Source organism: Cetorhinus maximus, chromosome 25 (assembly GCF_964194155.1).
Source record: "Cetorhinus maximus chromosome 25, sCetMax3.hap1.1, whole genome shotgun sequence".
In the NCBI taxonomy this organism is placed as follows: domain Eukaryota; kingdom Metazoa; phylum Chordata; class Chondrichthyes; order Lamniformes; family Cetorhinidae; genus Cetorhinus; species Cetorhinus maximus.
The window spans coordinates 11,776,128-11,799,145 of NC_135903.1; the positions used below are offsets into that span (position 1 = coordinate 11,776,128).

Sequence of the window (23,018 nt, forward strand, 5' to 3'; positions counted from 1 at the left end):
CATTAACATCCAGGACCAATTAGGTTACATATGTGCTCCATCTAGCCCATATGCTACAAGAATTAAGATCCTATATTAGGTAAACAAAAATGGGGAAAATAGCTGAATTAAGCTTGCATTCCTGGCCTCAAAGTGCTAACTGGCACAGATTACGTGTCAAATGGCCTCCTCCTGTGCTGCATTATTTTCATGCGTACAATCTGAAGGACACCAGAATCCAAGCTCTCTGAATAACCCAGTGCCCTATCCCTGCAGCAGATGCTGGAAAATGCAACCACCGACAGAATACTGTTCCCACCCTCAGTGGCCAGAGGCCAAATACAACATGGCTGAGAGTGGTGAAACAGGCTGATGTACAGCCAGTTCTTGATCAAGTGTGGAGGTTGGGGGGAAAATCAGCTGTTGTGCAACCTGATTACAAAACAGCACTTGGCAGAGTCTCTCAGCACTGCTAATGTATTTTGATGCACGCGACAGGCAATGAGAGAAGAAACTCTTTTGGTTGCCTAACCAACTTGTTATTCCACTTTGAGCTTTCAAATCACTTCCAGATTAACAGTTGCAAGGTGCAACGAAATGTTCATGGCTAATGAAGTACAAGAGACATAAGTTATGTTACAGTTATAAAAAACTCCAGTTAGACCACACCTGGAGTACTGCACTCAGTTCAGTGCCCACACCTTAGGAAAATATATTTGCCTTGGAGAGCGTGTAGCACGGGTTCAGCAGATGTTACACAGCCTAAAGAGTTAAATTACGAGAACAGATAGCAAAGACTAGGCTTGTATTTTCTCAAGATGAAGGCTAACGTTCCATTATCCTTTAATATATAATTATCTTACGCATTTCAATTAACAGATCCAATAGGGTGGATACAGAGAAATGATTTCCTCTGATGCAAGAGTCCAAGACAAGGAGCAAATTCTTAAATTAGAGCTAGCCTGTTCAGGGCCAAGAATCTCTTCACATAAAAGGATAGTGGAAATCTGGAAACTCTTCTCCAAAAAGCTGCTCGGGGTGGGGGCAAATTAATTTAAAAATAAATTGGGATTGATAGATTTTTGTTGGGCAAGGGTATTAAGGTGGAAAATTGAGTTACGATACAGTCCAGATCAGCCATAATCTAACTGAATGCAGAACAGGCTCGAGGGATTGATTAGACCACTCGTATTCCTGGGTGGAGCCTGAGGACCTGCCACACTGGCCTGTGTGGTAACTTTTCCAGTGTCTTCCACCAAATTGAATGAAAAGTGGTGCGGTACGTTAAACGAGCAAGAGACCTTGATACAGGTTCACAAATACAACAGTAAGGCTTAGTTTTGACATCCAGTGCCAGGCTATTAGAACAAAACTGGCCTGTTGATACTGCACAAAGCTGAACTAAGCCAGGGGGTTGCCTAAAATCCCCACCATTACCCAACAGCCAGTGGAGCACAGCACTCTCACCCCAGTCAGGGGGTCCTGGGATCAAGTCCCACTCAAGAGATCTAAGCCTTTAAATCCAGGCTGGCACCCCCAGTGTATTGAGCGAGAACTGTCAGAACTGGGGACAAGATGATTCCATGGCACTATTTTGAAGAATTTTCCCTGGCTAATGTTTACCCCTCAATCAACATCATCACTGGTAAAAATAATCTGGAATTTATCAATTTCCTCTAATCCAGCAACAACTTGTATTTATACAGCACCTTTAATGTAGTAAAATGCCCCAAGGCAGAAGCATTGTCAATTAAACATCAACACAAACTTAAAAGGAGATATTGGGATAGGCGTCTAAAATTTTGGTCAAAGAGGCGGGATTTAAGGAATGTCTTAAAAGGAAGAGAGAAGGGTACAGGAGCAGAGAGGTTTAAGAAGGGGATTCCGGAGCTCAGGAGCTGGAGAACCACAAAGATCTAAGGGTTGTAAGACTGGAGGTGGTTACAGAGATAGGGAGGACAAGACCATGGAAGGATTTGAACACTGGGACGAGCATTTTAAAATTGAGACAGGACTCAATAGAGCTCAGAAGTCCTGTCTGCCCACTGCCCCTTCACCCTTGATCTTCAGTAAAGCTGCTGGCTTCTACTCATGGCCTGCACAGCAGCTGTGGAAAGTAGGATGGAATTCAGTGTTTGTCATGTTCCTTTGTGGTGTCCAGTTTGGAAACAACTTGTGTTTATATATATAGCACCTCTAACCTCGACATCCCATAGCACTTGAGGCAGAATAAACAAACAGACAGGCAGCTAGGGAAGGTGACCAAAGTCATTGATCTCCAGCACACTTTACAGTGGGGACAAGGTGGAGGAGTTTTGGGAGAAAGTGACGTGCTAAGAGATGAAGAATCTGCACCTACTTATGGTAAAATGCAATTGGGGAGGGAAGAGAGTGGGCGGTAAAGACAGAGGGAAAACTGGCCAGAGTCAAAAAAAAAATGCCTGTCGCAACATTGGCAGGACAGTGCTGCAAAGGTTGGGAATACAGAATTCAAGGTGTTGGATAGCGGAGGCTGGCAAGAATAAGGGGGATGGAGAAGCAGCCCTGGAGGTTTGGCTTTTACATAGATAGACGAGCAAGGAGAGTGCAGCAAGATTAGTGTTGGCAGATTTAAGCCTAGAGGTAAAGGACATGAAGCAGGGCTCCAGTGGCAATGGGGAGGGGTCAAATTGCAATAGTAAAAAAGTGCCAGTGGGTAGCCTTCTTACCCAGGTCAGAAGGTTGTGGATTTGATTCCCAGTCCAGGATTTGAGTCCAAAATTCAAGGCTGCCTGTGCAGTAGAGGGAGTGCTAAAAAGTCAGAGATGCCATCTTTTGGCTAAGTCATTAAACGGAGGCCTCATCTGCCCTCTCAGATGGATGAAAAAGATCACATGAGACTCTTTCAAGGGCATTTTGTCCAGTGTCCTCGCCAATATTTATCCTCTCAACCAATAAGATAAGTGCAGACGATCTGGTCATTATCAACCTGCTGCTTGTGGGGGCTTGCTGTGCAAATTGGCTGTCCTGTTTCTTAAATTACAACAGTGACTACACTTTAAAAAGGTACTTCATTGGGTGTAAAGCACCTTGGAACACCCAGTGATTATGAAAGGTGCTATATAAATGAAAGTGCTTTTTTAAAAAATAGGTGAAACTGATGATGGAGAAAGTGAGGGAACATTGATCAGAGAATGAACCCATGCCAGTATTCACTAAGCAAGTGGAAGGGCTTATTAAAGAGAAAGAACTGAGATTTAATGGAACACAGCAGTCCTGCAGTTTCAGTTTCTTTCTCCTCCCATTTCCTTTCCCTTTCTTGTAAGGAAGTAAGTGACCTCCACTTGGTAAAGGTTCACAGCAGAACAGAAACCAGTAGCTCATCCATGTGATGAATTACAGATGCAGACATGTTCCATCACTGCACTCTGCAGTAAATATATTCGAAAATATTTAAATGTCCCTTAAGTAACGTTACTTAGGATTGCAGCCCTGGGCATGAAGCAGTTAGTCCCCAAGACCGATTTACAATAGGATACATTTTAAAACTATGATTCAATTTTTGAGTTACATGCTACCTTGATTGCCAGAATATCTACCATACAAAAAGCAATATGATTAGGGAACCTGGTTAAAGTTACCAAAATAACAGGGATTTTTAATCAATATCACTACCAATACATACAGTAACACAGGGTTCTCGCACTAACAACTGTGGTCCTCTTTTACAGTGGCATGCAGAAAAACTATTTCCAACCAGGCCTCCTCTTTCCCAGCTTCACCCCCTCCCCACGTTCAGCTCTCAAATTTAAGACAAAACCATACAATCAACAACTTGCATACTCCCAGTGACTTCCAAATATCACCCTCCCCATCCTTGGAGCTTTGGTCCCTTGCAATGGTTCCATCCCACTGTGACAACTAATGAGCATTTCATATATCAGTCAAATGGCCATAATCCAAAAACCACCCAACCAGGGAGCACTGGCAAGGTGTGCAATCTAAAAGCAGCATCACAGTTTGTTCAATCCTAGGCCAAGCCCACCATATATTAATCGACAGCAAGATCCACTGGCTGATTTTCCCGATAGTCTCATTTACCCATCATCCCATGTTGGCTGACCTACACTGGTTTACGGTCCCGTAATGCTTCAATTTTAAAAATTGTCAGTTTTCAAATCAATCCATGGTCTCATCCCTCCGTCTCTGCAACCTTCTCAACCTACAGCCTTTGAGATCTCTGGACTCCTGCAACTCCAGCTTCTTGTACAACTCCCATTCCCTTTGCTCCACTATTGACAGCGTGCCTTTAGCTATCTGAGCCCTAATCTCTGGAAAACCGTTCCTAAAACCCCACTCGCCACCTGTTATAGGTTCCTTAAAAGCCTAAACTCCTTGATCAAGTTTGTCTTAATATTTCCTTGTGGTTTGGTGTCAGATTTTGTGTTTGGTGTCAGATTTTGTTTCACAACAGTCCTATGAAACATCTTGAGATGTTTACTATATTAAATGTGCTATATAAATGCAAGTTGTTACTAGCCTAGAGGCGCCAAGGATATTGCAAAAGATGAACTATCAAGGAAGTCCTAATTCGTTCAAACTCACATTTTGGTGGCGCAGGGAGATGGTGGGAATGGGGGGGGTGGGGCGGGGAGTTGGTGAGGAGAGAAAATAGTAACCAGTTTCTGCAACACGCAAATCATATCAGAAGTTGAAGTTTGCTCCAAAACCTTAATGCCTATTGTCCCCATTTTTATATCTGAATATGTGGGAACAGATGAACTATTGTCCTAAGTTTCCAGCTTAGAAATTTATGGACAGCCCGCTAAAAGAGGGGGCGGGGTGAAAGCCAAGGTTAAATTGCGGAATGATGATAAACAACCACAAGAGCTGCATTTTCTATTTTTTTGAGGTTGGGTTACCTTCCATCCTGCGGATACGGCAAGTTCCTGAGCAGCCATTTTAATCAAGCCCTGCCCAGTAACCATGCATCAGCTCGCCACCGAGTGAGGTTTACTTCCTTTAACTAGCAATGTTATGAAACCAACACAAACTTCAAGGTACAATGTGGCGTATATTGTTTTGCTAGATTGGAGATTAAATGTTGCACTTCAAGTTGCAATCTGATAGTGGGAAGGGGGAATTCTGGCTTTCATTGAAAGAGAGCACGTGTAGATTACCTTTCTACATAAAAGGGTGGGAGTTTCTATTTTGGGCTGTTTCGTTTTCGCAGGAGTATCCCAGTTTACTACTTAGAAAGAAAACTTTGCTTTGTTTCAAAGATATGGGTCAGACTCAGCATCCAAGTTAAATGGAGATGTGCATTAGGTTTAAAATACCTCCTTGGTTAACTCGCTACTCATTGGCAATCCTACAGCCCCCAAGTTCTCCTCGCCCTGTTCGGAGGAGACATTGTCTCTGCTGCTGCTCTCCGGATCCGTCACCTCGTTCACCCCGCTTGGGTTGTCCAAGGGCAGGTTGGGCTGCGAGGCGATCACCGAGCTGTCCGCTTCCCTGCTGCCGCCGCCGCTGCTGCTGTGCACCAGCCAAGCACTGAGCTCGGTGCTGGGTACCAGCAGCCTGTCCAGGCCCCTCACATCGTTCAACAGCCTCCTGGCCGTGAAGTAATAGTCCAGGTCCACGCTCTTGGGGTGAAGGTCGTAGCCGTCCAGCGTGTTCCTCCAGTTGTGGAACTGAGTCTGGGTGTAAGCCGAGCTCTGGCCCAGGATAATCTCACGGAATGGAGGGAGCTGAGCATTCAAATAGGAGTCAATGTCCACCCGGACCCCCATCAGACTCAGGAGGATGGTGAACTGGATGAGACCCTCTGTGAAATACTTCTTCAGGGGGAGCATCTTCCCTTCCAATATTATAGTCAAATGGTTTTAAAATAAGAGGGCGGAGGGGAACCTTTAATTCCCCAGTTAACGGCCTATTCTCTCCCTCCTACTTTTAAAAAGACAAAAGGCACGATGAAACAGAAAAACTTTTGCCCCTCGGAGTTTCTGAGCAAAGGGAGTCACTTCCTCTTTCTTAGCTCTAAAACACCCTTTGTTTTTCACTGCCGTGCCCTTGTGCTCAGCCTCTTCCCAGACGCGAAAATCCAAAGGTGCGGACGAAAAGTTCCTCCGCAAGCGGCCGAGCGACTTCACTCTGGCTCCAGGCTCTGTTGCTGCCTGTGTAACTAGGCCCCGTGGCTCCTAAGGGCCTTTTATCACTTCTGGATAATCAAGCGGTGGCTTTATTGGCGGATGGTTGAGTGGCCGCACTCCTCCCATGCGCTGGTTTGTTTGTTGTGACTCCCGCTGCCGGCTCCACACACGCTAAACTTCAACTTGTGACGAAAAAAAGCAGCAGCAGGAAACCCGCCGCCACTTCCTCATCCTGACCACCCACCCACCCGCCGCCTGACTGACACGTTGCCCAACCAATCACACACCGCCTCGTCAAATCACTCGGCACGGCCCCATCCCCTCTGACCAATCGGCGGCCGGCAGTAGGGCCGGTCCTGTTGCTATGCGGCAATGTGGCTTAGGCCCAGGCGCCGGCTGGGAGTAAGCGGGCGGCTTTTCTTTTGTTTGCTTTCTATCCGTTTGTTTTGGAGGAGTCGGGAAAGGTTCAGCTACACTCAAAGCGTTTGTTTAATTGATGAATAGTTGGTCGACCGCGGGAGACGCCATCATCACCGGCCGGGCTTGGTTTACCGACCGGTCCTTCCCCTCCCCCCTCAGGCTGCAAGTGCCACCATGACTTGCAGATTCTGCCGGGGCTGCGGCGCATGCGCGCTCGCTTTGGACTCCGCGGAGCTGAGTACCGAGCCACTACCATGTGACCTGGTGGTTGCCAGGAAGGCAGCCATTTTGGAGCGGGGAATTCCGCCTTCCACCCACAGAGCTGCCAACCTACCAGGTACTTGTCCTGGACTCTAAAAAATTGAAATCTTAATCTCCAGGACACTGCTTCTTAAAGCAAAGATGGAAGTGTTGTTTTAGAGTAAATAAGAATGTGAGAAATAGGAGTAATGGCAGAGTCTGCTCTGCCATTCAATAAGATCATGGCTATCTCAACTGTACTTTCCTGCGCTTTCCCCATATCCTCAATTCCCTTAGTACCCAAAAACCTATCAACCAAATTCTGTCTGGAATGTGTTCAATGACTGGGCATCCAAAGCTCTCTGGGAAAAAATAGGAATTAAGTATATGCACTAACAGTTGGGTGGATAACCAGAGAACATAAATTTGAGTTTGTAGGTTGGCATAGTGGTCATGTTACTGGATTAATCCAAAGACCTGAACTAATGATCCAGAGACACGAGTTCAAATCCAAGCTTGGCTGTTAGAAAATTTAAATTCCGTTAATTAAATTAATCTGGGATTAAGAAAAGATAGTATCAGTAATAGAAGCCATGAAATACTGGATTATTGTAAAATCCCATCTGGTTCATTAATGTCCTTTAGGAAAGATAATCTACCTCTTTACCTGGTCTGGCTTGAATATGGCTTCAGGCCCAGAGCTGTGTAGTTGACTCTTAATTGCCCCTGAAAAAGCCTAGCTTTTAATACACCGGGTTGTATTCAAGAAGGTGGCAGTTAGGCATTCCCAGTGATGCCCAAATCCTGCAAATGAATAAAAACAATTAAAAGTGATTAGCAAAACCAGACACCACATAAGAAAACTTTTGCAGTAGGTTATTTTGATGTAGAGATCTATGTATGTAGATTGATTAAAATGTCATGAACAGGTACAAAAACTAATTGAAAAGGCTGATGAAATGCTGGCCTTATCTGGAGGACTAGAATAAAAGAGGGTATAAGTCATCCTTAAATTATACAAAGCCTTGGTTGAACCACACCTGGAGTATTGTGAGCAGTTCTGAGCACCACACCTTAGGAAGGATGTATTGACCTTAGAAGGAGTGCAGTGTAGATGTAGCAGATTGCTTCCTGGACTCCAAGAGTTAAATTAAGAGGAGGGATTATACAACCTCGGGTTGTGTTCACCAGAATGTAGAAGATTCTGGAGGAATTCAACATATTAAGGCGAGCTGATAGGGTAAATAGAGAGAAACTATTTTAACTGGTTGGGGAGTCTAGGATTAAGGGACATGGCTTCAAAGTTAGAGCCAAATCTCTTGGGAATGAAATTAGGAAACACTTCTGCTTGCAATGGGCAATAGAAGTTTGGAACTCTCTTTTGCAAATGGCGGTTGATGATAAGCCAATTGTTAATTTTAAACCTGAGATTGATAGATGTTTGTTAACCGAACATATTAAGGGTTACAGGCCAAAGGTGGATACAGGGAGTTAACTCACAGATCAGCCATGATCTGACTGGATAGCAGAACACGCTTGAGCGGCTAAATAGCCTACCTATCTGGAATGCACAGTCTGACAGGACAGTGGAAGCAGATCTTATAGTAACATTCAAAAGATAATTGGATATCCCCCACGGCATATTCCCCACTCTACCATTACCACCGAGCCAGGGGAGCAACCCTGGTTCAATGAAGAGTACAAGAGGGCATGCCAGGAGCAGCACCAGGCATACCTAAAAATGAGGTGTCAACCTGGTGAAGCTTTAAAACAGGACTACTTGCGTGCCAAACAGCATAAGAAGCAAGTGATAGACAGAGCTAAGCAATCCCACAACTAACGGATCAGATCTCACATCTGAGCTCTGCAATCCTGCTTCATCCAGTCATGAATGGTGGTGGACAATTAAACAATTCACTGGAGGAGAAGGCTCCACAAATATCCCCATCCTGAATGATGGAAGAGCCCAGCACAGCAGTGCAAAAGATAAGGCTGAAGCATTCGCAACGATCTTCAGCCAGAAATGCTGAGTGGATGATCCATCTCGGCCTCCTCCGGAGGTCCCCAGCATCATAGATGCCAGTCTTCAGCCAATTCAACTCGCTCCATGGGATATCAAGAAACGGCTGAAGGCACTAGATACTGCAAAGGCTATGGGCCCTGACAATATTCCAGCAATAGTACTGAAGACTTGTGCTTCAGAATTTGCCGCGCCTCCAGCCAAGCTGTTCCTTTTACAGCTACAACACTGGCATCTACCCGGCTATGTGGAAAATTGCCCAGGTATGTCCTGTACACAAAAAGCAGGACAAATCCAGTATGGCCAATCAGTCTACTCTCGATCATCAGTAAAGTAATGGAAGGGGTCATCAACAGTGCTATGAAGCGGCACTTGCTTAGCAATAACCTGCTCACTGATGCCCAGTTTGGGTTCTGCCAGGGCCACTCAGCTCCTGACCTCATTACAGCCTTGGTTTAAACATGGACAAAAGAGCTGAACTCCCAAGGTGAGGTGAGAATGACTGCCCTCGACATCAAGGCAGCATTTGACTGAGTGTGGCATCAAGGCGCCCTCGCAAAACTGGAGTCAATGGGAATCAGGGGGAAAACTCTCTGCTGGTTGGAGTCATACCTAGCACAAAGGAAGATGGTTGTGGTTGTTGGAGGTCAGTCATCACAGTTCCAGGACATCACTGCAGGAGTTCCTCAGGGTAGTGTCCTCGGCCCAACCATCTTCAGCTACTTCATCAATGACCTTCCTACCATCATAAGGTCAGAAGTGAGGATGTTCGCTGAGGATTGCACAATATTCAGCACAATTCGCGACTTCTCATACTGAAGCAGACTATGTTCAAATGCAGCAAGACCTGGACAATATCCAAGCTTGGGTTGACAAGTGGCAAGTAACATTTGCGCCACACAAGTGTCAGGCAATGACCATGTCCAACAAGAGAGAATCCAACCATCACCCCTTGATGTTCAATGGCATTACCATCACTGAATCCCCCACTATCAACATCCTGGGGGTTACCAATGACCAGAAACTGAACTGGACTAGCGATGTAAATACTGTGGCTACAAGAGCAGGTCAGAGGCTAGGAATCCTGCGACGAGTAACTCGCCTGACTCCCCAAAACCTGTCCACCATCTACGAGGCACAGGTCAGGAATGTGGAATACTCCTCACTTGCCTGGATGAGTGCAGCTCCTACAACACAGAAGAAGCTGCACACTGCCCAGGACAAACCAGTACGCTTGATTGGCACCACAGCCACAAACATTCACTCCCTCCACAACCAACGCTACAGTAGCAGCAGTGTGTACCATCTACAAGATGCACTGCAGGAATTCCCCAAAGTTCCTTAGACAGCACCTTCCAAACCCACCACCACTACCACCTAGAAGGACAAGGGCAGCAGTTAGATGGGAACACCACTACCTGGAAGTTCCCCTCCAAGTCATTCACCATCCTGACTTGGAAATATATCGCCGTTCCTTCACTGTCGCTGGGTCAAAATCCTGGAATTCCCTACCTAACAGCACGTGGGTGTACCTATACACATGGACTGCAGCGGTTCAAGGAGGCAGCTCACCACCACCTTCTCAAGGGCAATTAGGGATGGGCAATAAATGCTGGCCCAGCCAGCAAAGCCCATATCCCATGAATGAATAAAAAAATAAATAAATACTAGAAAGGAAAATATATGCAGGGCTATGGGGAAAGAGCAAGGAAATGGGACAAATTGGATAGCTCTTTCAAAGGACACCACAGGCATGATGGGCCAAATACCCTGCTTCTGCATTGTATCATCCTATGACTCTATAAAAAAAAGGATTGTAAAAAAATATTTTTCATTTTTCTTCTTTTTATAAAGATAGGTGACTTGATTGAAACACGTAACATCCTGAGGAGTCTCGACAGGATGGATAGAGAGAGGATGTTCCCTCTGTAGGAGAATCTACAAATAGGAGTCACGTTTAAAAATAAGGGGTCGCTCATTTAAGACAGAGATGAGGAAAAGCTTTTTCTCTTAGAAGGTTGTGAGTCTTTGGAACTCACTTCCTCAAAAGGCGGTGGAAGCTAGAGTCTGAATATTTTTAAGGCAGAGCTAGATAGATTCTTGATAAGCAAGGGGGTGTAAAGTTATCGGGGGTAGGCAGGAATGTGGAGCAGAGGTTAAAATCAGATCAGCCATGATCTTATTGAATGGCGGAACAGGCCCGAGGGGCCCTGCTCCTCCTAATTCATGTTTGTATTTATGAGTTATAAAAATATAGGAGATGGGAAAAATCTTGATTAACAATTGGGGTAATGATGCATCTTTTGCTTTCTAATTGGCCGTGAGTAGCAAGGATGGATGGATGTGAGGCACCAGAGGGGCGACACCCAATGTGGAGTCAGCACTAGATGAAATTAGAAGGAACAAAAGTCTTGATAAAAAATGAATCCTTGTAAGTGAGTTATAAGCCTGGGAGCTGTTGAGTTCCAAGAATGCACTTGATTAAAATTATACACCCCACCCTTAAAAAAGTTGGAATGCTACTCATTAAAATCACTATTCATTTGTGCCGTTGAAATTGACTTTTGCTGAACTGTAAAAGAAAGAACTGCATTTATACAGCAACCTCCATGGCTTCAGGACATCCCAAAATGTGTTACAGGCAGTGAAATACTTTTTGGAGTGTAATCACTGTTGTAAGAAAATGGCAGACAATTCATACTCAGCAAGCTTTCATAAACAGCAATATGATAGATGACAAGACAATCTGTTTTAGTGATGGTGGCTGAGGGATAAATATTGACCAGGACTCCAGGAGCATGCTCCTACTCTTTGAATAGTGCCGTGGGATCTTTGTAGGACAGACAGGGCCTCATTTTAATGTCTTATGTAGTAGACAGCAATTCTTTCTTCAAAGGAGCCATATACTGAGGACTGAAAATTTGTCTTCATATATTTCCTAAATGTTACAAACAATCAAAGCCCACAACTTCCAATTGGCTGATGCAGAACTGTGAAATTATTCAGTGCATCCTCTACCATAATTCATTTTGAATTATTATAGCACTGAATCAAACTGAAACACAAACCTTTCTTACCCAGTTCTATATCCCATTACTGATTTACACGCGGCTTGAAGCAGCGAAAAGACAGAAGAACTTTCTTTTACAGTACATAAAATAAGATTTCTTACGTGATATCCTTTTGTAAATCATTACCTTCCTTCCAGGCAACTGCACCCATGTGAAGTACAAAGAAAGATCATGGGATTCCAACAGTGTGCCAGAGAACTGCACCTCCAACTATTAAGGCCATTTCAGAAAGCACAGGATACCTAAGGAAAATTTTATCCTTGGCTCAGAATATTTTGCTTAAGTATTACTGCAGAAAAAATGGTGTACAATAGAATGAGGTTTAGTCCGTTGCGATTCTGTACAGGGGGAGTGAAGAAAAGGGGTTTGATCCATTGAGATTCTTTATAACGGGAGTGAATGGGAATGGGTTCAGTACCTTGGGATTCAGTGCAGAATTGGACTCTGTAACTCCCTCACACTATCAGTAAATCTCTTTCGCGATCAGTTTCAGTAACTGTCACACTCTCTGTTTCAGCAGTTCCCCTAGATATATTTAGAGCATTCAGTGCTCTGAATGAATTCAAGACTTATAGGATCTTAACTCCTTAATTTTAGCACTTGAAAAGGAATCTGGACTGATTGGAGATTGTGTGTGCGCATGGCGAAAAACAAATGCTGATATTTGCTGCTAAATGCATATCAGCTATTAAAACCTATGGTCCCACCCTGCTTCAGTTACTGCTAAGGCCAGATTGAAGTTGTGCCCCTGAATGGAGAATGCTAAACCCTTTTCACTATGGCAAAACCCAGCAAGTTCTCCCCCAACCCAATTGCAGCAAGTCTTGCCCCGCCCCCACCGTCCCCAGTTGCAGCAAGTTCCCCGAAGAACTCATGGAGGTATTGGTTGACTCTGAAGGTTTGCATACGTGCTCCCAATACTGACTTTAACTACAGAGAGTGCATGTAGGTTAATCGCTGGCCTCATCACTTACAATCCATGGAAAGTGTGTCCATAGTTGTCCAATTTGTGATGCCAGTGGGCAGAAGGCTCCAATTGAGGAGGGGTACACATTCACAAAATCGGACTGAATGAGTCAACCTTGGGGAAGGGAAGGTGAATACAACCAGGAAGGGTCTCATTAAGGTGTCAGCTGTGGTTTAGTGGTAGCATGCTTGTCTTTGAGTCAGAAAGTTATGGGTTCAAGTCATACTTCAGAGACTTGAGTATGTGATCTAGACTAGCACTTTAATTCAGTACTGAGGAAGACCTGTACTGTCAGTAAGTGTCATCTTTCAGATGTGAATTAGTATAGTGGCCATTATGAATAACCCAAAACATGAGTTCAAGTCCCATCATGGTAGTTTTGAGAAATTGAATGTAGTTTAGAAAACAAACATTGTTAAACTCCTTGAGTGTCCTGCCATCCATTCTTAATTAGCACTTTTCTTAGATAATATCACCACCTTCAACACCTCTTTGATCCTTTTGTCTGTGACATCTTTTGATTATCTGCTCCTATCACTGCTTGCTTGTCCCTACAACCACCCCACCCTCAACTTCTCTCTCCCCCCGCCCCCCACCTTAAACCAGCTTATATTTCACCCCTCTCTTAACTATACTCAGTTCTGTTGAAGGGTCATGAGGACTCGAAACATCGACTCTTTTCTTCTCCACCGATGCTGCCAGACCTGCTGAGTTTTTCCAGGTAATTCTGTTTTTGTATTGTTAAACTCATGTTGTATAAACCCAACTGGGTTGTTAATACATTTTTAAGATCATAAGAATCTTGCTGAATGCCATCCCAGAACTTGAAGCTCCAGTCTCCACCCATCAGAACTATCTGGAGTGGGCTTTGAACCCTGTGTCTTCTGACTCAGAGGTGAATGCGTCACTGAGCCAAAGGCTCAATCCAAGGCAATTAGTGATGGGCAATAAGTGCCAACTTTGTGAGCCGTACCCAAATCCTAAAAATTAATCATTGTCAGATGTATGCAAAAGATTTCGTGGCATTATTTTAAAGAAAAAGAAAAGAAAGGCTTGCATTAATTAGTGTTCAAACCATCTCAAAGCACTTTACAACCAAAGTACTTTTGAAGCATGTTTGCTGTTAAAATATAGGGAACACAGCAGCCAATTTATGCACAGCAAGGTCCCACAATCAGATGATCTGCTTTTGTCATGTTGACTGAGGGATAAATATTGGCCAGGACACCAGGGAGAACTCCCTCCTCCTCTTTGAAATAATGTTGCGGGATATATTATCTAAGAGAGAAGACAGAGCCTCAGTATAACATCTTGTCCAAGAGCTGGCACCCCCAACGGTGTAACACTTCCTCAGTTCTGCACTAGAGTGTCAGCCTGTGTTATGGATTCAAGTCTGTGGAGTGGAACTTGAAATCACTGTTCTGAGACGGTCCTTCTTATCTGTGAACTCTAGGCATGGTACTTGGTTGTAGGACAGACTGTAGTCATATTCTGGTACTTGCTGAATCCTTGTTTATTAGAACTACATCTAAACAGGTTACCGAGTAGGCATGTTGCTCCTGGCCATGGTGTTCTGACCTCTCTCAAGAGTGAATGATGTCAGTGATACATCATCAGTGTCATACATTGGCACATTGGTGCAGTTGCCTGGCAGGAAGGTAATGAGTTCCAAAAGGATATCAGGGAAGAAATCTTTATTTATGTACTGTTAACCCTTTATACTACATTCCCCCCCTCCACCCCCGAGTATACCGAGACTTGGAAATATATCAATGTTCCTTCACTGTCATTGGGTCAAAATCCTGGAACTCCCTCCCTAACAGCACTGTGGGTGTACCTACACCACATGGACTGCAGCGGTTCAAGAAGACAGCTCACCACCACCTTCTCAAGGGCAATTAGTGATGGACAATAAATGCTGGCCCAGCCAGCGAGGCTCACATCCCGTGAATGAATTTTTTTAAAAATCCAACTTTCAACAACAATATGGGCAGGAGTTTCCGCTCAATGTGCGGGTGCGCACCCAACATGCTCAAGCGTAAAATAGCGTGCAATGACTTTGGGCAAGCGTCCCGGCATCATCGCACACTCACGCGATATTTCGGTCAGCGGGCACGGGTGAGAGTCGGCGGCACACCCGCCATCAATTAAGAGGCCTATTAAGGCCATTAATGTATTAATTAACCTGGATTTTTCACTGCCAGCCCAACGTTATGGTTGGCAGGCAGGCGAATCGGCCAGACAGCCTTTGGATTTTTGTTGGAACCTCATCCAAGGGCGGGTGAGGTTTCTGATATTAATTTTTTTTTAATTAATATGTTTGGGCAGAATTTTTATAACCTATATCTTTAGGTGAGTGAGTCTGATGTGTGGACATTTTTTTTGCAATTTAAAATCTTTATTTGATGATTGCAAATTCTTCAGCTCCCTGAGGCAGCTCTCTACCTTCAGGGAGCTTTCATTTCGCCCTCCTGCCACCACCCCCCCCCCCCCCCCCACCCCCACCCCCCACCACACCCCAGCAGCAATGAGCCTTTCAGCACATGTTTCATGCTGGCTGGTTGCTAATTGGCTAGCCAGCGTGAAATCGCAGTCGGGGGCCGGTCACAGGCGGCGGCCCGTTTCCAGACCAATCGTGGGCAATGGGTCATTCCCCGGCTGCTCCCGGGCCCATCCACTGCATCCACCCAACAACCTCAAAATTCAACCCAATTTGAAACTATGGCCAGAATTTTTCCATCGGCGAGTTGGGGGCGGGGCCCACTCGCTGACGTGAAAATGATGCGGGATGACGCCGGGGGTTGCCCCTGACATTATCCTGCCCCATTTAAATATTCAGGAAGGCGGGCAGACAGCGAAATTAGCTGTCCACCCGCCGACCTAATAGTTTTTCTATTTTTCTATTTTTTTATGTTTATGAAACTGTCAGCGCTTCCCTGAGACAGCACTTAGTCTCAGGGAGCAGTGTGCTCTTGGGCGCGCATGCATGAAAGAGCACACTTTGACAGTTGGGGAATCCCTCTCCACACACACACACACACACCCCCCCCCCCCCCCCCCCCCCCACCACCACCAGAGTGCATAGTGTTTCCTGTCGGGCAGCCCGCTGGGCGGGCCTTAATTGGCCACTCAAAATGGCGGCAGGGCCCGTTTCTGCAGCGGTGATTGGCTGCCTGCCCGCCACCGAGCTGGTGGGGCCCACCCGCCCATCGAGGGGTAAATTGTGCATCATATCTCTAACTATTTACATTGCATTTCCGTAACTCTCTTTTTACAAATACAGATTCTACCCAACTCCAACTCCTACTCTTCCTCTCCCCAAATCACAGTCCTAAGGGATTCAGTCTCCCACAGTATTCTCGGCCCTTAGGGAAGACGTCTTGGAGACATGGGGGATTTCTTCTTTGTCGTGGAGAACAACATCATCATCAGCATGGGACAGCAATTTAGCAGCATTGCTGGAAAGCAGACTGTAGGTTCAGAACTACTGAATGCAAGGATAACGAGGACTTTTCAAGGAAAGACAGATCTAAGAGAGAAGACTGAACAGAATCATCCTCTGAACTTCTGGGACTAGAAGAGAAGAAATTAGGACTCTCTGAGGACCTTCATTGCTCTTTCAAAGCACACAGGGAAAGACCTTCGGAAGACATATGATCTTCAACTCCAGGAAAGACTGTCACAGTGATATCATTCACTGCTGCATCAAAGAGACGAAATGTATTGTAGATCTGAGATTTCAATGAATGTAGACGACCAAAAGCAAAAAAACAACAAAATTCCAGTAAACCTTTCAGGAGGAGAAGAAGAGTTGATTTCCCAATGATATTTCAGAAGGACTGTTTACTTTCTGTCAGTGAGAGCCATACTTCACTCTGTGTGAGGCTGCTCCACTCTGCGCAATGGAAAGAATTGCTGATATAGAGACAAGACACCACCACCTTCTGTAATGGGACAAATTTTAACGATAAAATGAAGACAAATTTCCTGTAGACAAATAACTCAGAGGCAAGATTGCTGTACAGGATTCTGCAGCTTCAGAAGTCCTGAAGATTCTACCATAGCTTCTGTGCTGACATACAGCTCGAGAGGGAAGAAGACTTTCAGCTGGGACTGATGTATCAAAGCCTTTAACTTGAACTGCAACTGACCAATAGTCTGGATTAAGACTATTAACTTCCCCTAGGAACTCTGTAATTTTGTCTTTATCTTGATTTCCAATTTCTTGGATGGAGTGCATTTCATAAATATTTTTTTGTCTTCTACCTTGATTAAAGTTGCTGGATTTGCAGAAACACTTGAAAGGTCCAGTGTTGCTGCACTGGAAGCATTCCATGCCCTCTGCTAGGCAGTCCTGGTGTCTAAAATAAAAACAAAAATAAAAATACCTGGAAAAACTCAGCAGGTCTGACAGCATCTGTGGAGAGGAATACAGTTAACGTTTCAAGTCCGTATGACTCTTCAACAGAACAGTGTCTATGTTGGTTCTTCATGCCGCAGCGCAAGCATCTCGAAATGGCTTCTGCTGTTGAGTTTTCCACCCTTTCTCCCAGTTTGGCAGGCTTTCTTATGGATGGGTCTGCTGCCTGTGGGCCTACCCAGCCAACGAATTCATATGAAGCCTCAGAGTCATGCTGAATTATAGCCCAGTTAAATTCTCTAAGCTTGGCCTGCTTCGCATACTGGACCACTTGGTCTAAAGTAAGGTATAAATAAAGTAGCAAATATAACCCCTGTATTCAAGAAGGGAGGGAAGCAGAAAACAGGAAACTATAGGTCAGTTAGCTTGACGTCTATCGAGGGGAAGTTATTAGAATCGATCATTAAGGAAGTTATAATTGGGCACTTAGAAGAGCTCAAGGCAATAGGGAAGATTCAGCATGGTTTTGCGAAAGGAAAATCATGTTTAACCAATTTATTGGATTTTTTTGAAAGAGTTACATACACAGTTGATAAAAGGGAGCCTGTAGATGTACTGTACTTGGATTTCCAGAAGGCATTTGATAAGATGCCACATCAAAGATTATTACAGAAAATAAAAGCGCATGGTGTAGAGGGTAACATATTAGCGTGGATAGAAGATTGGCTGGCTGGTAGAAAGCAGAGAGTATGCTTAAATGGGGGTCTTTTTCTGATTGCCAGGATGTGATGAGTGGAGTCCCACAGGTGTGTGTACTGGGGCCTCAACTTTTTACGATTTACACCAATGACTTACATGAGGGGAGTGAAGACATGGTAGCCAAATTTGCAGATGACACAAAGATAGGTAGGAAAGTATAAAAGCAAAAAACTACGGATGCTGGAAATCCAAAACAAAAATAAAAATACCTGGAAAAACTCAGCAGGTCTGGCAGCATCAGCGGAGAGGAGCACAGTTAATGTTTCGAGTTCGTATGACTCTTCAACAGAACTAAGTAAAAATAGAAAAGAGGTGAAATATAAGCTGGTTTAAGAGGGGGGGAGGGTAGAGCTGAATAGAGGGCTGGAAAGTATGTTGTGAAGAGGACATGAGGAAGTTGCAGATGGATATAGATAGGTTGAGTGAGTGGGCAAAGATCTGGCAAATGGAGTTTAATGTGGGAAAATGTGAAGTTGTTCACTTAGGTAGGAAGAACAAAAGAACAGAGTATTACTTAAATGGAAAATGGCTGCATAATTCTGAGGCGCGGAGGGATCTAGGTGTTCGAGTACATGAGCCACAAAAAGTTATTAAGTAGGTACAGCAAGTAATTAAGAAGGCTAATGGAATGCTATCCTTTATTATAAAAGGGATTGAACATAAAAGTAAGGATAAAAACAAAAAACTACTGCGGATGCTGGAAATCCAAAACAAAAACAGAATTACCTGGAAAAACTCAGCAGGTCTGGCAGCATCGGTGGAGAAGAAAAGAGTCGACGTTTCGAGTCCACATGACTCTTCAACAGAACAGAAAAGTAAGGATGTTATGCTTCAGTTTTACAGGGCATTGGTGAGACTGTATCTCGAATACTATGTGCAGTTTTGGTCTCCTTATTTAAGGAAGGATGTAAATGCATTGGAGGTGATTCAAAGGAGGTTTACCAGATTGATACCTGGAATGTGCAGGCTGTCTTATGAGGAAAGGTTGGACAGACTGGGCTTGTTTCCACTGGAGTTTAGTAGAGCGAGGGGTGATTTGAAGGAAATATACAAGATTCTGGATGGTCTTGACAAGGTGGACGTTGAAAGGATGTTTCCTCTTGTGGGTGAGTCCAGAACTAGGGGACACTGTTTTAAAATTAGGACAGAGATGAGGAGAAATTTTTTTCTCTCAAAGGGTTATGAGCCTTTAGAATTCTCTGCCTCAGAAGGCAGTGGAGGCGGGGTCATTGAATATTTTTATGGCAGAGGTAGATAGATTCTTGTTAGGCCAGGGAATCAAAGGTAATCGGGGTTAGATGGGAACATGGAAATCAAAACACAAGAAGATCAGCAGGCTCGAGGGGCCAAATGGTCTACTCCTGTTCCTATTTCTTATGTTCTTATGTCATCTTTGGTCTGCAAAAAGTCAGAGAGATTTTCTACAACTATGTGATCACGGATTAGCTTGTCTTTCAGCACCTCGTATGCACAAGAGCTAGCTAGGCAATATATGTCAGTTAGAGATAATTCAATCGATTCCCCAGGTCATTACAGCCTTTGGTTAAAATGGGTAAAATGCACACCTTATAACTAAGTTTCACTTTTGGCTAAAACAGGTGTCAAAGGCTATGAGAACAGTCTCAAAGTCCACCACACCTTCACACCCTGCCTTAGGATAATGTTGTCTGCTATTGGACTTACGGTATAAAGAAAGGAACTGTTGTGATGCTTCTGCTCTTTAGCATGAAGGCCCAATGCTACTTAATTTCAAAGGAAATGGTGTTTCCATAACTCCCACTGGTGGCCTCTCTGTGGGCTCTCGAGACAGTCAAATGGGCAGGGACTGCTCACCGGGTACAGTCATTACCTCTCTCCAGTTTGACTCCTCCTTCCGTCAAGTCGTAAGTACTGCTATCAAGTTTTTCTTCACTCTGCGATTTCTTCAATAATGCTGATATATTTTAAATCAATGTCTCCACTGCTGTTGCCATGTTCTGAGATGGTCCTTCTTATCTGTCGACTCTAGGTGTGGTACCTGTTTGCAGAACAGACTATAGTCATGCTCTGGTACTTGCTTAGCACTTGTTTATTAGCACTACATCTAAACAGGTTACAGTGCAGACATGTTGCTCCTGGACATGGTGTTCTGCCTCTCTCTCTCAAGTCTAACATATGACTGACCGGTGTCAGTGATATATCATTTAGTCATACATCAATGACAAGGTTCAATACTGCCTTCAGTGTGCCAACACAGCCTTTGGCTGCCTGAGGAAGCAAGTGTTTGAAGACCAGGATCTCAAACCCGGCACCAAGCTCATGGTCTACGGAGCAGTGGTGATACTCACCCTCCTATATGGCTCAGAGGCGTGGACTATGTACAGCAGGCACATCAAAACTCTGGAGAAGCACCACCAGCATTTGAAAGATCCTGCAAATCCATTGGCAGGATAGATGCAGTGCTCTCGCTCAGGCCAACATTCCCAGCATCGAAGCATTTTCCACACTCGATTAGCTGCGCTGGGCGGGCCGCATCGTCCACATGCCTGACACAAGACTCCTGAAACAAGCACTCTGCTCGGAGCTTCGACACAGAAAGCGAGCCCCAGGAGGATAGAGGAAGTGCTTTAAGGACACCCTCAAAGCTTCCTTGAAAAAGTGCAACATCCCTGCTGACATCTGGGAATCTCTTGCCCAAGACCACCTGAAGTGGAGGGAAAGCATCCGGGAAGGAGCTGAACACCTCGAGTCTCATCGCCAAGGGCTAGCTGAAGCCAAGCGTCAACAGCGAAAGGAACGCGTGGCAACCCGGGCACCCCACCCACCCGTTCCCCCTACCACCATCTGCCCCACCTGTGACTAAGACTGTAGGTCATGCATTGGACTCTTCAGTCACCTGAGAACTCACTTTTAGTGTGGAAGCAAGTCATCCTTGGCCCCAAGGGATGGCCTAAGCAGAAGAATGTGTTACATTAGCATATCCCATCCGTTAACCCTTTATACTACAATCACAACTTTCTAACTCAGAAGTGATAGTGTTACTCACTGAAGCCCAGTTCTGCAAGAGAGATCCTCTATAATATGTAAACCTCAGTCAATACTGGTAATCTATCACGTTGTTGTGAGCTTGCAATGCACAGATTGGCTATGGTGTTTGCCTTATATCAAAAATAATTGCATTTCAAAAGTAATTAACTGGCTATAAAAAGCTTTGGGGCATCTTGAGGGTATGAATATATATAAATGCTAGTTCTTCTCATTACTTGTTTTTCTTGTATCCATGGTTGCTAATATTTAGCAGGAGTTGGTAACTTTAGTAAGCCTGACAGTGACTGGCTCCCTCAGTGACTAGAAGGCTCCCAATTGTTGGCTGTGATTCACAGTCAGGGTCTGAATGCATCATAATAGAAAGGCATTGTCCCTGTTTGAGTTGTAATTATTTCCAATGATATGACTAACTTTTGCTTGTTTCTTCATCAAGAAATAGAACAGCATTGTCGCTCTCCACTGCTTAATTTCAATGTGAGCAACAAGTGGATTGTTGCTTGGCAACCCAATAACTATATTGGAGGTTTTTCTTGGAATCCCTGTGTTTACAGTAAGGTTTTACCTCAAGATGAGATTCTGCACTGTTTACCTGCTGTGAACGCTGCACATTTCACAACATAAACTGGGAGGAAAAATAAAGAAGGACTTTTATTTCTATAGTACCTTCCTCTTGCCATGAAAAGCCAATTACAGCCATGAATTACATGTGGGCATATTGAACTTTTTAAGGAAGACGTATGTGTTTTTAAAGAAATACAAGCAAGGACACTGAGAAAAAGATGGCTAATAATGTAAAGTGATCATTTTCTGGAAAATTCCTATGTGGATTTCCCTGACAGATCTGTCCGGAGAGAACATGGAATGTCGTACCTGAAAAGGTGTCATGACCTTCTTCAAGCAGAGACACTTGAAAGGGAAATAGGCAAGACACAAAAGACTGAACTTTAATCTCCTACGGTTGTGGAGACAAAGACTGAGTACCACTGATTAGCAGTCATTTAAAATCCATCTCTTGTTGTTACATCTCAGAATGTGTAAAATGGTCGGAGACGAAAGAAAACAGGCTCTGGGCGCAAGACTTGTTTTTTTTCCTTTGCAGGAATGCACAGGGAAAATGGGCTTAAAAGCTAGCTGCAGAGCAGTACAGGTGCACTTGTGTGCTGCGTGTATGACAGCAAGAAGACAAACTAGTCAGCCCTATAGTTCCTCTCTCTCTCTCCCTCTCTGTTGCTGGAGGCAAGGCTCAGCAGAAGCCACAACCCAAAAGGGAATAAGACCGCTTCTTCAGCTATCCTGCAGAACCCAGTGTTTCCAAACCAACTATGAAACTGCCAAAGTCAGCTCTACCGGAATCACCCAACTTAATGGCTGCAACATTTCGCCATCTACGCCTAATGGACAAACCAAAGACTGATTCACATATCTTTATTAACTTTACTTGGACTCTTAGCTTCTCATTTCTGACCTGTGTAGATGTGTGTTGCATTTTTATTATTTGCCACAGGTTTTTAAGTAACTAATATACTTACTCTTTCTTTGACTCAATAAATCCTGGTTAAATTGGCTCCTTCAAAAAAATAAATACATTTGGACTGAGAAAATGTATCTATGGGGGAAGGGATCCCTTTTAAATTAATCTTGTTGCGACCCAACCAAGGGGTTTAATAAAGAAGGGGAGCCAGCTCATCTCTCCTCACCCGGGAGCATAACAAATTTGGGGTCCCATTCGGGAAGTTAATAAATTGAGGGACCTCACCCGGGGACTGATCATAACACTCTGGAGTCCCCAAGGATCCACCCTTGACCGCTATTCTATTTCTCATCTATATGCTGCCTTTCATCCAAAAACATCTTGCCGGTTTTATATGCTGACAATATCCAGGTTTACCTCACTACCACCTCCCTAAACTCTACACTGACTCTAAATTTGCATGTCGCTTGCCCGTCATCGAGACTGGATGAGCAGCAATTTCCTCCAAATGAATATTGGGAAGGTTGATGCCCATTTTCTTTGGTCCTCACAACAAGCTCCATTTCCAAATTG

At 44.4% G+C, this 23,018-nt stretch overlaps 1 protein-coding gene and 1 long non-coding RNA gene across 5 annotated transcripts in view; one reads left to right on the forward strand and one right to left on the reverse strand.

Moving 5' to 3' along the window:
* Window positions 1-6,372, reverse strand: part of nfe2l1b (nfe2 like bZIP transcription factor 1b) — a 39,089-nt gene extending 32,717 nt beyond the window's left edge. The window contains exon 1 of one of the 4 annotated variants that reach the window (XM_078529451.1): window positions 5,298-6,372. In XM_078529451.1, the coding sequence (XP_078385577.1) occupies window positions 5,298-5,813 (516 nt within the window). In that variant the 5' untranslated portion in view covers window positions 5,814-6,372. The remainder of the gene's footprint in view (window positions 1-5,297) is intronic. The other 3 variants (XM_078529452.1, XM_078529449.1, XM_078529450.1) reach the window with 3 other exon arrangements.
* Window positions 4,867-17,125, forward strand: LOC144667887 (uncharacterized). The gene is made up of 2 exons (XR_013573391.1): window positions 4,867-5,018; window positions 16,112-17,125. It is a non-coding gene; the product is annotated as an uncharacterized LOC144667887 (long non-coding RNA).
* Window positions 17,126-23,018: the final 5,893 nt, after the last annotated feature.